Source organism: Sinohyriopsis cumingii, chromosome 6 (genome assembly GCF_028554795.1).
Source record: "Sinohyriopsis cumingii isolate HCF-2022 chromosome 6, ASM2855479v2, whole genome shotgun sequence".
In the NCBI taxonomy this organism is placed as follows: domain Eukaryota; kingdom Metazoa; phylum Mollusca; class Bivalvia; order Unionida; family Unionidae; genus Sinohyriopsis; species Sinohyriopsis cumingii.
In genome coordinates, this window is record NC_142966.1 from 2529615 (window position 1) to 2542816 (window position 13202).

A 13202-nucleotide genomic window follows, 5' to 3' on the forward strand; every position below is an offset into this window, starting at 1 on the left:
AACAGCCAACTTGGCTTACGTATTTACGTATGTCTGCTACAGAGGCAAATATCTAAAAATCGAGATAGTTGAGGAGTAATGAAAAGTATGCTAATTTGTTATAGTACTAGTGAACTTTGTTCATGCATAAGGCACATATTCTTTTATTCGCCTTGTCATATGAAAACATTCAAAATAACTTTGTTGTCAAAAATGGGGTTGATAGTAGTGTTAGTTCAGTATAAATACAACCAGCTGCATAAGGAATTAACCTGATTGCCTTAGTCAAAATCTCACATGCATGCTTTCTACAAAAATCATTAGCTTTTATTTGTATTTCCAGCGCAAAATTATTCTCATTGTTCTACAATTGGTTATTGTCGGATGAAAATCTACCAGATAAACTGTCCAGTGAGACCTTAAGAACCGGTGTCATTTTTTCAGTCATGCCAAATATGATTAATTTATTTATTACCTCCATGTCTTGAATCTACATAGTTAGGCATTCCAAACATACACTTCCTATAGATCTGATAGCACTTAATCATAGCAGCAGGGAGTTAACTCAACAATGTCAGAGTTACCAGGTATTGCTTCTGATCCATTCTTCTAATGAACAACAAAAGCCTTATAAGTTTCATGCAAGCTGGTTTAATTTAAGTATTTCACATACTTATTCAGTTCATCAATATTTTCAGTACATACTTAGTATATTTTCCTAATTTAATGATGACTGCCTTAATTTAACGCTTTTCTATCTGTATCTACTCATGATGTAATGTTTCAATAGATTTCATCTTATTTACAGAAATTTAAGTTATAATGACCTATACATAAGAAGTTCAGGATTTTATATTCTTGTAGACCTCAAGGTGTATGGGAGCACACCTGCCAAAGTGATATTGCTAGCCAGGACAACGTTAAATATTTCCTTGGGAGTCAGCTGCACCATTTGTTGTGGAGCTTTCACAGGAACAAATGATCTGCAGCAGCTTCACTGGAGTTTTTGGTGAGCTATATGAAATGGATGTCCCTTTTTACATTGTTTTTTCTCCTCCCCTTTTTGTACTTTGCATGATTTCCTATTTGCTTTAGATTTGATTCTATGCATGTGACAATCACTAGGAAAAAAACTTCTCTAAACAGCAGTAGCTTCAGCAACAATATGTGCTTGCCAGTGTGAAAATGATGCAAAGGTGATCTTAGTGTTCTTAAAATACATTATCAATACATATTGCCTTATCAGCAGATGGGAAGAATCTGGGTATAGAATTTCATTAAGTTTCCCAAATGATGTGGTTCAGTTTACAAACATTGGTCTTTACATTTTATGTTACCTGATGAGTTGCCTCCCTTACAGTCAACCTTAGATTTCTCTGTTCTAGTACAGATTTTACCTTCTTCATGAAATCAGTGAGAGAGTTCTGGTCAGTTTATGTATGCTGTGACTTGTTATAAGGAAACTGCAGGTTTAAGTGTGGAAAATAAAGTGAAAGTATGAAGGTCTCATAGCTGTTGCCTTTATCATGGCTCTCAATCATTGACAAATGCCATACATCATAGAAAACAGACGATTGTGAATTTTACATATGTTGAGGTTGCATTTTATTCAGAACTGCCCAAAGTTTTGAAACAGCAGCATTTCCCCTAATCCGACTGGCATATAAATTCTTATGGTCTCACTGGATAGTTTCATATTTTGACACCTCCCTAATTTTTAAGTAGAAGGCATAAACCTAATTATCATAAGCCTAGCATTTATAAATTCACAGATGCTAAATCTGTAATTTCGTTTTGATTTACTTCGAGTTCGGCTTGGAAATGGCTTGGCTTGTTTGGTGGCTGCCTGTCACAGTTAGACTAGCATTGCAGATCAAATGCGTAACTTGGGCTGCATGAACAGCCAACTTGGCTTCTGTATTTATGAATGTCTGCTACAGAGGTAAATATCTAAAACTCGAGATGGTTGAGGGGTGACGAAAACTATGTTCGGTGTTTCCCTTTACGCACATTTGTGCATCAGGGATGTACACTGGAGATAATTGATGCACACATTTTGTTGCCTTGTGGTTTTTTTATGCAAAGGACTCACATAAACTGATCAGGATTTATTTAATATCCAATGCTTTGGATGAGGGATGAGTAACTGTTGGTGTGTATCAGTTCTAATCCAGTGTGGAATATCTGATTACTTTTACTGTCAAGTCATATTACAAAGCTAATTAGATTAAAGTTTACACTACATCTCACCTCCTGAGAAAGTTAACATTAAAATGAAACATGATCTGATTGCATTTCTAAACAAGCAACATCAGCTTCATTTTTACAAATTCAGTCTCTCAGGTGGTTTTGACAATCTTACCAAATGTCTGAAGTATCTATTTTGACTGGTTGGCACTGCTTTGCTTTCATCTGAGTCAGTCAAAGTATCAGCATTTGAAACAGTCACTCTGATAGGTCCAATAATGTAGAAGGCATGGGAATGAAATTTCTCCTATTACACTTTATCTCTCCCTTGTCAGTTACTACCATGTATGAACAAGCTGTAGATGCCTCAGATTTAACAATACCATATTTTATTCCCTACCTGAAGTTTGTCATATTTTGAGCACGATGTCGATGATCATAATTTCTCTTTTGAGTTTGCTTTTGATAGTTTTTCGATTTCTTCAGTTTCATTAAATCTGGCCATTTTGGCTCTAAGTTGTTTGGTGCCATTGTCAAAGTAGTATGTAATTTCTTCCCATCAATAACTTGGCAAGGGTGTATCCATTTGGTAATGGTGTTGCATGATATGTCAAAAAAGCTATGTAAGGATTGTTTGCTTTTTTAAGCATTCTTTTAATTGTTTGAACAGCTCTTTCGGCGAGACCATTGCTCTGTGGATATTTTGGACTACTTGTAATATGCATGAATCCATGTCGCAAATTCTTTGAGTATTGCAGGTGTGTATTGTGGAGCATTATCGGAAACTAATACTTCTGGTACACCGTGTCGCACAACGATTGATTTGAGATGATTGACAATTGCTTTTGAACCTGTGCCTTGCAATTTCGCTATTTCAATGTATCATGAGAAATAATCAGTCACCAAGAGATATATCTGACCATTTAGTTCAAACAAGTCTGAAGTGACTCTTTGCCAAGGTCAACTTGGAAATTCATTTGGTATTGTTGATCTTTTGAGTTTTTGATGCAATTTTGGTAAGACTTTATCAAGTGTTCTAGTTGAGTACTTAGTCCTTTCCACCAAATTGACTTTTTGGCAAGTTCTTGGCATTTAACTGTACCATGGTGACCATCATGAATTTTCTCTAGGATTTCTTTTTTTAAGTGATTCTGGTGCAACCAAGCATGTACCTTTCATTAAAAGACCATTCTGAATTGTACATTCACCTCTATCTGCCCAGTATGATTGAAGTTTTCCATCAATAGCGGATTTCTCTGGCCACCCCTTTTCACAGAATTGTACAGGTTGTTTGCAAATCGAATCAATTTGATATTCAGACTTTATTTGTTCAAGTTGAGTATTTGATGCAGGCAAATTACTATGAAATCAACATAGGCGTTAGTTTCAGTCTGAAATTCTCTGTCACTCTCAGAGTGAGAAGTTAAAGGTGCTCTTGATAGAGCATCAGCAGTTAATAGATTTTTGCCAGCAACATGAACTATACAAAAGTTGAATCTCATCAAACGCATTATAAAGCATTGAATTCTAGGGGGCTAAATCTCCCAACACTTTTGTACTTGTTAGTGGTACTAATGGCTTATGGTCAGTTTGAAGTCTGAATTGTTACCCATTAAATAGCTACTGAAGCGTTCACAAGCTTAAGTGATTGCAAGGGCCAATTTTTCTATTTGAGCATAGCGCTGCTCAGTTTCTGACATACCTCACAATGCCAACTCCACTGGTCTCAGAGTGCTACCGTGCTTCTGCCGTAGCATAGCACCTAGTCCAAATGAAGATGCATCTGTAGATGGATCATAATGTGCTAAAGCTGGTGATGATATAATTTCTTGATTGATATCTCTAAAAGCTTGCTCCTGATCTGGACCCCAAGTCCAAGAGTTTTTACCTTTCGAAAGCTCATGTAATGGTTCTGATTTTTCTGCCAAATTTGGACTAAATTTGCCAAGCTGATTTGCCATACCGAGAAATTGTATCTCTGTTATGCATTTCAGAGTTTCCATTTTAGTTATAGCTTTGACTTTTCCAGATCAGGACGGCAAGCATTTTCAACAACATGCCAGAAACCTAATGGTTGGTCTAAACAATTCACTTTTCAGCATTGAATGGGATGCTGGCCTTTTGAAAGGATTTCATGACCATTTCTAGTCTTTTGTCATGCTGTTTCTGCGTTTCCCCAAAAACAAGAACACCGTCCAATTGATAGAATGTTCCACCATGTCGCTCCAGAGTTTCTGATATCCTTTACTGAAAAATTTCAGGCGCGGAACAATTTCCTAAAGGAAGGTGATTAAAATAAAACCTACCAAGAGGAGTTATGAAAGCTTAAAGGTGGAGTGAATCCTCCGACAGGTTTATCTGCCAAAAGCCTGAGTCTGCATTAAATCTGGTTAAAAACTTTAGCACCTGCTAGTTTTGTAAGGGATTCAACTGATGGTAATGGGTGGTTCTCTCTTTTAACTGATTCGTTCAGTTTAGTTAGATCCACGCAAATTCTACTGTACCATTTGGTTTTGGAACAACAACCACTGCTGCGCACCACTCAGCGGGCTCATCTACTTTTGAAATAACACCCATTTTTTCCTTTCTATCCAACTCCTCTTGAACTTTATTCAATAAAATGATAGGAACCTTTCTTGGGGTAGATAAGGCATAAGGTTTGGCATTTTTGTCCAGAGTTATGTTAAAGAACCATTTAGTTTTCCCAAGACCTTTAAACAAATTTTGGAATTTCCAGACCTGCCAACCCTGACAAGTCCGTCTTAGTAAGGAAGTTGATTTTTCCCCGTAAGATTGACCAGTTTTCAGTAAGGTGTAATAAAAATATCAATAACTGCTATTGTAAAGCTGGAAAACGTAATTTAAAGTTCGATGCAGCAATGATAAACATAATCAACTGAAAAGTTTGTAAAGTACATGTAGACCTTATTTACTACAAGTACAGTTGCACAAACTTTAGTTCCAAACCCTATGCAACTCAATGGCTTCTTGCTATCTCTCAACTTGACGTAATTCTGGGAAATTCTTTTTCCATTTCACATGATGACGACAATCATATCTCCCGCAGCGAGATATACTCAAATTGGCACGTGATGTCCAATAAACATAATTGTGTCATTTCCAGCTTTTATTCACAAGAATCTGAATACTCCTTTTGATTCTTCTGTGTTGATTATTAACACATTTTTAGAAGCTTATTTTCACTTTTGTCTTAAACATGGATCGCTTTCTGGATGCCATTTAAAAAAAAATCTGTAATCAACAGTTTGATCATACAGTGCTGCAGTAAAGTCTGGGGTGCTGCAGTAAAGTTAGTTTGGTTCCCTGACTTATTTCACTAATTATAATAAGAAACCCAGATCCATATCAAACACAGATGAATCGATTATCCGGATTTTTTGACAACTATCATTTTTCCATAGTTTTTGCTTGTATGCGGTAAGCCCGTATTTCAAAGGTAATTTTCGTAAGACTGACAGCAAAATCATAAGAGTTGGCAGGTCTCAATTTCTCGCAATAATCCCTGCCTAAATTTATAGATTTATCGTGAATTTTTCTTGCATTTTGTGAGTTTTAATCTGACGCCTTTACTGAGGATATATTTACCTGTTCAATAATCTTGAGAGCCTGAATTGTGTGCCTGCCCAAGTGTGCCTGATTCAGTCCCTTTACAACAAATATATCCTGGACACTGAACGCATTGTTTGATTCCAGTCCACATGTAAATTTTCCCAGCACTTTAAGTTCACAGTTTCCAGGTCCATACAGTTTTCGACCAGACATTGATAGATTTTGGTCTCTGATTTTTTCGTAAACCCCTCTCAGGAATTACAGTCACATCAGCTCCAGTATCGATCTCGAATAAAAGTAAAGCGTTGTTCAATCTCACACGCATTATCCATGGCTGACCCTTCTTTGTGCTAACGGTCCCTAGAAATCCAGGTTTCGCTCTCGATTCTACTGTGCGAACTGCCGCTTTTGACAGACAGCATTTTGCATAGTGTCCCCTTTTCTTACACTTGTAGCATTCTGCTTATTTTGCTGGACATTGGTCTCGAGAATGATCAATTTTCTTCCCGCATCTCATGCATCCTTTTCTGCTGACACTATTCTGTTGAACTTTTGGGATTTTATGTTTCTGTTTCCTATATTTTAGCAAAGACGATTTTACTGCACCCATTGCAGTCATTCATTCTCCAGTTGCTCGTATAGTTGATTGTTGCTTTTTCACAGCCTCATTTTGTTGAACTTGACTAATGGCAGACTCTAGAATCAGACCTGCATCTAACTGCAATTTTCCCAACAGTTTTGAATCTCGCAGTCCAATTACAAGTAGTGGCCTGAAATTACAATTATCTGCTAACATAAAGATAGCTGTAACAAAAGTGTCCACTGTTTCTCCCCTTCCTGTTTTCTTTGATTAAATTTTGCCCTTTCAAAAATTACATTCCTCTTTGGAATGAAATATTGCAAGAATGTAACTGTCATGGGCTTCCACTTCTTCTGATAATCCTGTAGCATGCTGAACGAAGACAAAATGTCATCAGCCTCACTTCCCATGAAGTAAATCAAGGTATTTACTTGAATATCTTCCTCTTTTTCACCAAGTCCAGATGTTTGATGAAAGCATTCAAAGCAATGAAAAAAGTTGTCCCCAAGTTTTGGGTCTTGAAAAGTCGAATTTGTCCGGATTTGTAAATTGAAATGGAGCCATTTTCAACTCTGATAATTTCAATCCTGTGTTTTTTACCACTGCCACCATGTAATGTTATTTGTTACTGAAGAATAACTGCACAAGATGTTCTATACTATTTAATATATACAAGACATCATTACAGCTAGAAAGGGGAGTTAAGACTGACCTGAGAGTATTTTCCCCATGGAACATAAACTCTAGTTAATGTATAAGATAAACCAACTGTTCGTGTGCATCAGTTCTAATCCAGTGTGGAATATCAGATTACTTTTACTATCAAATGGTATCACAAAGCTAATTAGATTATGGCTTACAACACAGCATCATGTATACTTTGAGCATAGGCGTAGTTGGGTTCCCTGCTTTGTATGCTCCCTGTGTTGCACTCCGCTATTCGTATAGTGGAGCGCAAAACAGGAAGCATATGAAATGGGGAACCTGACTGGCATTGGCAATGTTATGACGGGGTAGCTTCCCTATATCTCATGAACTCTCAATCATTTTCCACTGAGCTCATCAAGATGTCAACCAGATGTTTAACATCAATGCTTGTTGCACTAGAAAGTGATCACCAGATTAAAACGGCTTGGACTAAGAATCATTAGCAAAGAAAGTGAAAGAAGCAGAACACAAAAAAGTAACCATGGATCTAACTTTAATGAAAAATGGAGAAAATAATTGCCTTGACTGGAATATGGAATATCAATCAGGATTACCAGTGTGACTTCTGAACACATGATTGCGAAGAAAGCAAAAGTGAATAATCCTTTCGTGACAAGGTTTAAGAATTTTTAAAAAATATGCCCTTGTTCGCTACAAGATATCTGGAGTACACATTATCACCCAAGACATTCTTTCACAACAAAGAAACCAGTAAACTTGCCGAGACAAATGCGTTATTTGGATTACAAAGTCAGGGGGTCATTGCAGATTTTATTGGTTTTTAACTTGCTTCAATAAAAGAAAGATCTTAAAGTTCAAGTGTAACTTATCAGAAAGAAGATTATTCATTAGCCTTTTTAAATTGTGGATAAATTTGTTCTAGGACGAAGTACAATGAAACCGATAATAGTACACATTTTTATGACAGGTAGTAAATGAACTGCCATTTGGTTAAAAAGATTAAATTAGCTTTCTGTATTGGCTTATATGTAATGTGTTGGTCTATAATATTGCTACAAAAAGATTATAAGGAGACTTTTAAAAGAATGACTTTAAACTAAAACAAAAACGAACTAATAAAATTATTCTTTGAATGGACAATGCATTTGTTTGTTAATTGTTCCTGTTGGTTTATTTTTGTTTTTGAGAGAGATATTATGTTGTGCAAGCTGCAATATTCTATTGGGGGATACAGTGATGCTGATTTGTTATAGTACTAGTGAACTTTATTCATGCACAAGGCACAAACTGATTCCTTTAGCTGCCTTGTCACAGGAACTTATTCAAAATGCTCTTTGTTGTCAAAAATGAATGTACAAAAGAGGGGTTGGTGGCAGTGTTGGTTCAGTATAAAAGCCACCAGTTGTATAAGGAATTAACCAGATTGCCTCAAAGTCTCACAAGCATGCTTTCTACAAAAGTCATTAGTTTTTGTTTCTATCTTCAGTATAAAATTATTCTCATTTTTCTACAATATGTCACTGTCGGATGAAAATTCACCAGACAAACTGTCCAGTGAGACCTTAGGATCAACAAGGTATAGAAGAAGTATATTGGTGAAAAGCCAACCACCTATTTGGTAGTAGAGATAACAATAACTTCAAGGCAGCCACAGTGTTGGCTATATTGAGGGCAAGTCATTTTCATTTAGAATCATGTAGACACCATAGGAACTCTTCTGATAAAAATTTCATTTCAAAATTTATTTCCCATTAAAGCGAGTATCTAAAACAATATTTTCATATCAGATATCAGATCAGCACCATCTTAATTTACGATCAACAAAACATTACAAAAGTATTTTAGTGAAAACCCCATGATGATACAACCATTAAGCAGTGATAAGCTTTTCAAGCTGACCGCTGTGACAATAATATTAAACCCCAGATCAACAACATTATTATTTAGGACCAAGCAGACACTGTGTAATGTTTTTTGGTGAAAACCCTTGTGTCAAGCTGACTTTCCATTTAGGACCAAGCAGACACTGTGTAATGTCTTTTGGTGAAAACCCTTGTGTCAAGATGACTTTCCATTTAGGACCAAACAGACACTGTGTAATGTCTTTTGGTGAAAACCCTTGTGTCAAAATGGCTTTCCATTTTGGACCAAACAGACACTGTGTAATGTCTTTTGGTGAGAACCCTTGTGTCAAGATGACTTTCCATTTTGGACCAAGCAGACACTGTGTAATGTCTTTTGGTGAAAACCCTTGTGTCAAGCTGACTTTCCATTTAGGACCAATTAGACACTGTGTAATGTCTTTTGGTGAGAACCCTTGTGTCGAAATGGCTTTCCATTTTGGACCAAGCAGACACTGTGTAATGTCTTTTGGTGAAAACCCTTGTGTCAAGATGACTTTCCATTTAAGACCAAGCAGACACTGTGCAATGTCTTTTGGTGAAAACCCTTGTGTCAAAATGGCTTTCCATTCAGGACCAATCAGACACTGTGTAATGTCTTTTGGTGAAAACCCTTGTGTCGAAATGGCTTTCCTTTCAGGAGGACAATAGACCATCCCATAAGCTCTTCTGGACTCAAACCAGTAGAGCTAACAAAATGGAAAACCCATGTTCAGTAACGCCTTTCTGTTTTATTCTAAATGAGATGAAATAAGAGAAACAATAACAAAAGTAATAAACACTATAGTTCATAAAAGAAAATAACACTACTGGCTAAAAAGAAGTTTCAAGAATCTCCCAATATATCCATTTCTTTTTTAACTCCTCAGTAACAGAAGCGAAACTAAGTTGCAACTATATACAAATACTGTCCAAAATTCACCTGTACATGTACAAGTCACTGTGTTCAATGAAATACCAAACTTCACCTGTACATGTACAAGTCACTGTGTTCCATGAAATACCAAAATTCACCTGTACATGTACAAGTCACTGTGTTCAATGAAGTACCAAAATTCACCTGTACATGTACAAGTTACTGTCTTCAATGAAGTACCAAAATTCACCTGTACATGTACAAGTCAACGTCTTCAATGAAGTACCAAAATTCACCTGTACATGTACAAGTCACTGTCTTCAATGAAGTACCAAAATTCACCTGTACATGTACAAGTCACTGTCTTCAATGAAGTACCAAAATTCACCTGTACATGTACAAGTCACTGTCTTCAATAAAGTACCAAAATTCACCATAAAACCCTTTTTTAATATTTCTATCTGTGAAGCAGGAGTAGCAATAACAAATATTTTCAAGATGGTGGTAATGGCAGCCACATTTGATTTCAAATTAGTACAATTTTCATTTTTGACAAACTAGAAAGTGAAAACACTTGTTGATATGACAAATAGTTAAATAGGGAAAAACAAACTGAAAAACCCAATCTGTTTTGGTCTGAAAATAAGATTAGGCAATTTAAAATATGCATAGAAATATGCAGATAATCATGATAAAAACAATTTTGGGTCAAACAAACATGCATAGAAATATGAACATAATCATGATAACCATTTTGGGTCAAACAAACATGTGTATAGAAATATGAACATAATCATGATAACCATTTTGGGTCAAACAAACATGCATAGAAATATGAACATAATCATGATAACCATTTTGGGTCAAACAAACATGTGCATAGAAATATGAACATAATCATGATAACCATTTTGGGTCAAACAAACATGTGCATAGAAATATGAACATAATCATGATAACCATTATGGGTCAAACAAACATGCATAGAAATATGAACATAATCATGATAACCATTTTGGGTCAAACAAACATGCATAGAAATATGAACACAATCATGATAACCATTTTGGGTCAAACAAACATGTGCACAGAAATGTGTCTAAAATAATGATAACCAGCATTGTTTGGGTCAGGCAAATAGATGGATGGCTAGATTAAATCAACATCACATTGCTGCAAACAGGCAAGGCATAATAAAATATGATGGAAAAATTTGCATTTTATTTTTTGCAACTGAATGAAAATCTCTCTTCTGGGTAACTCTACTATTTTTATAAACCCCATCTTATTATATTAAGGAGACCATGTACAAACAAGCTGTTGCTAGTGTTTAGCTTACCTGTAATGAGTAAACCCTGTTTGTGTGTCCTTGTAGAGTATGCAGGCAGGTCTCTGTTTCAGGGTCCCAAACCTTTACCATGTAGTCATAAGCCCCGCTTACAACTCGTTTTCCATCATACTGCACACAACGCACGGCTGCCACATGACCCTGAAGAACATGTAGGCAGCTGCCCGTTTCCACATCCCACACACGCAAAGTGGCATCTCTGGACCCACTTACAACCCTGGAAACATAAATTTCATCCTGCTTAATTTTGTTTTGTCCTTTTATTAAAAAGTTGTATGCATATTTTAATATTCTTTTCATAATTATTTATTTTATATCATACCTAAAAACAAAGACCACCCATATCTCCTTCTGAAAGCCTCTTCTTCAAGTTCTTGACTTGCAGTTTTAATACCAATAAAGTTTATTTAATTAGACTGTGATTAACTATTTAACTCTCTCATCAAACATTCATGTTATTGACCATACAATATAAAGATTATTAGAATTTTTCCCTTACTCAGAGCATAAATATCTTAAGAGTTCAAAATATTCACTCAATATGACACTGACTTTATCATCAACTATTGTTGATCAAGAGATAAACAGTAATCACTGATGAAGGCAGTGCGACACTGTGTGAGAATGTCGAACTCCAAGATATTTATGCTCTGTGAATTATACAGAGCAAGGAAGCAACCTTTAAAGGTGTATAAAATATCAAGTTGACTAAAACAGGATTTTACACAGAGTTAATATATATAACAATATAACAGTCTTAATGTAACAGATGGAGATTACTGGAACTTTACTTGAAGATTTCCTCTAAAGGAATAATGCTCTATGATGTACTTGAGGAACTTCAACAAACCATATTTGGTATTTAAAAAAAATTCTTACATGTGCGAGTTAACATGTTCACAAGTTTCTATCAGTAAGGAATCTTATGAGTAATCTTGCTATGAACTGAATGATGATAATAGCATATTTTCATTTTTCATGACAAATAACATATATACTCGTGTATAAACCCGTTTGCATATAAGCTGACCCCCGAAAACTCAAAAGGTATAAAATCAAAAAGGGTACGAGTGACATATAAGCCGACCCAAAGTCCAAGACAACTTCACAAGATGCACATGGTAAGTTCTAAATGCATTTATTTGGGCAAACTTACATTAGCAAAAATAACCTGTATAACCAGTGGTGTAACTAACGTGGTAGCAGGTACAGCCATGCTGTGGGGCCCGGCTGTGTTGGGGGCCGTGCCCATCCAGGAAAACAATTTTAAAAAATGACAGTAAGAGGGGTGGCCGGTACAAATAGTTTCCTTTGGGGCCCGTGGTGAGATAGTTATGCCAGTGTGTAAAACTCTTGGGTTGTCATGTACAACAATTACATAGAAATGGTATAAAATTGTTTGAAAAATCAAGAAATTTATGTAATTTTTTGTTTTCTTATTGTCTTTTTTGTCTAATACAGATTTTTGTATAACTTGATCGGATGACGACAAGAATTGAGCATTTGCAGCTTGCTTTAACACTACCTCTCCCATTTGACTCGAATATTGTTTGTTTATGCATTACTGCATTAGACTTTTTATATCAGTGCACCAGTAATTATGTTTTTATTTTGCCTTGAAATTGTAAATACCTAACTCATTAAAATATTATCCCAGTACGACAACAATAGGGTTTGATTCAATGCTCGCAATTAGGCTAGTGAGCATATTTACATAATGGTGCCACTGTATGTACATTGTAGGTTTGAACACGTGCTGAATGAAGTACATTCCGCTGAATGAATTACATTCCTTGGATTCAAATCATGGGCAAAACTGCACTAAACTTTAATGATAAATACAAAATACAATAAAGAAGTTTCAGAAATAATGCATCAAAAATTATGCAAATACCATAAAAACTGAGTTGCAGTTTGCTCTGATTTAATTGCCCTTATACCCCGTTGTACAAAATTATTATGGATTGAAAGGCAATTACAATCAAAGTACTGGTATAGTTGCCAGTCAAAATTTCCTCTTAACCCAAGCCAGTTTCAGCATTTTCATGCTTAACTGGCCTGTATTACTGTCAGAAAACAAAAGACAAATCTGTTAATTATAAACAAAGGAGA

The 13202-nt window shown here is 35.7% G+C and overlaps 1 protein-coding gene across 2 annotated transcripts in view; it reads right to left on the minus strand.

Moving 5' to 3' along the window:
• The window catches only part of LOC149796276 (F-box/WD repeat-containing protein 7-like), a 91309-nt gene that overhangs the window by 13421 nt on the left and 64686 nt on the right, over positions 1–13202 (minus strand). For both annotated transcript variants that reach the window (XM_089960915.1, XM_089960913.1), the window contains exon 11: positions 11082–11307. In XM_089960915.1, the coding sequence (XP_089817041.1) occupies positions 11082–11307 (226 nt within the window). The remainder of the gene's footprint in view (positions 1–11081; positions 11308–13202) is intronic.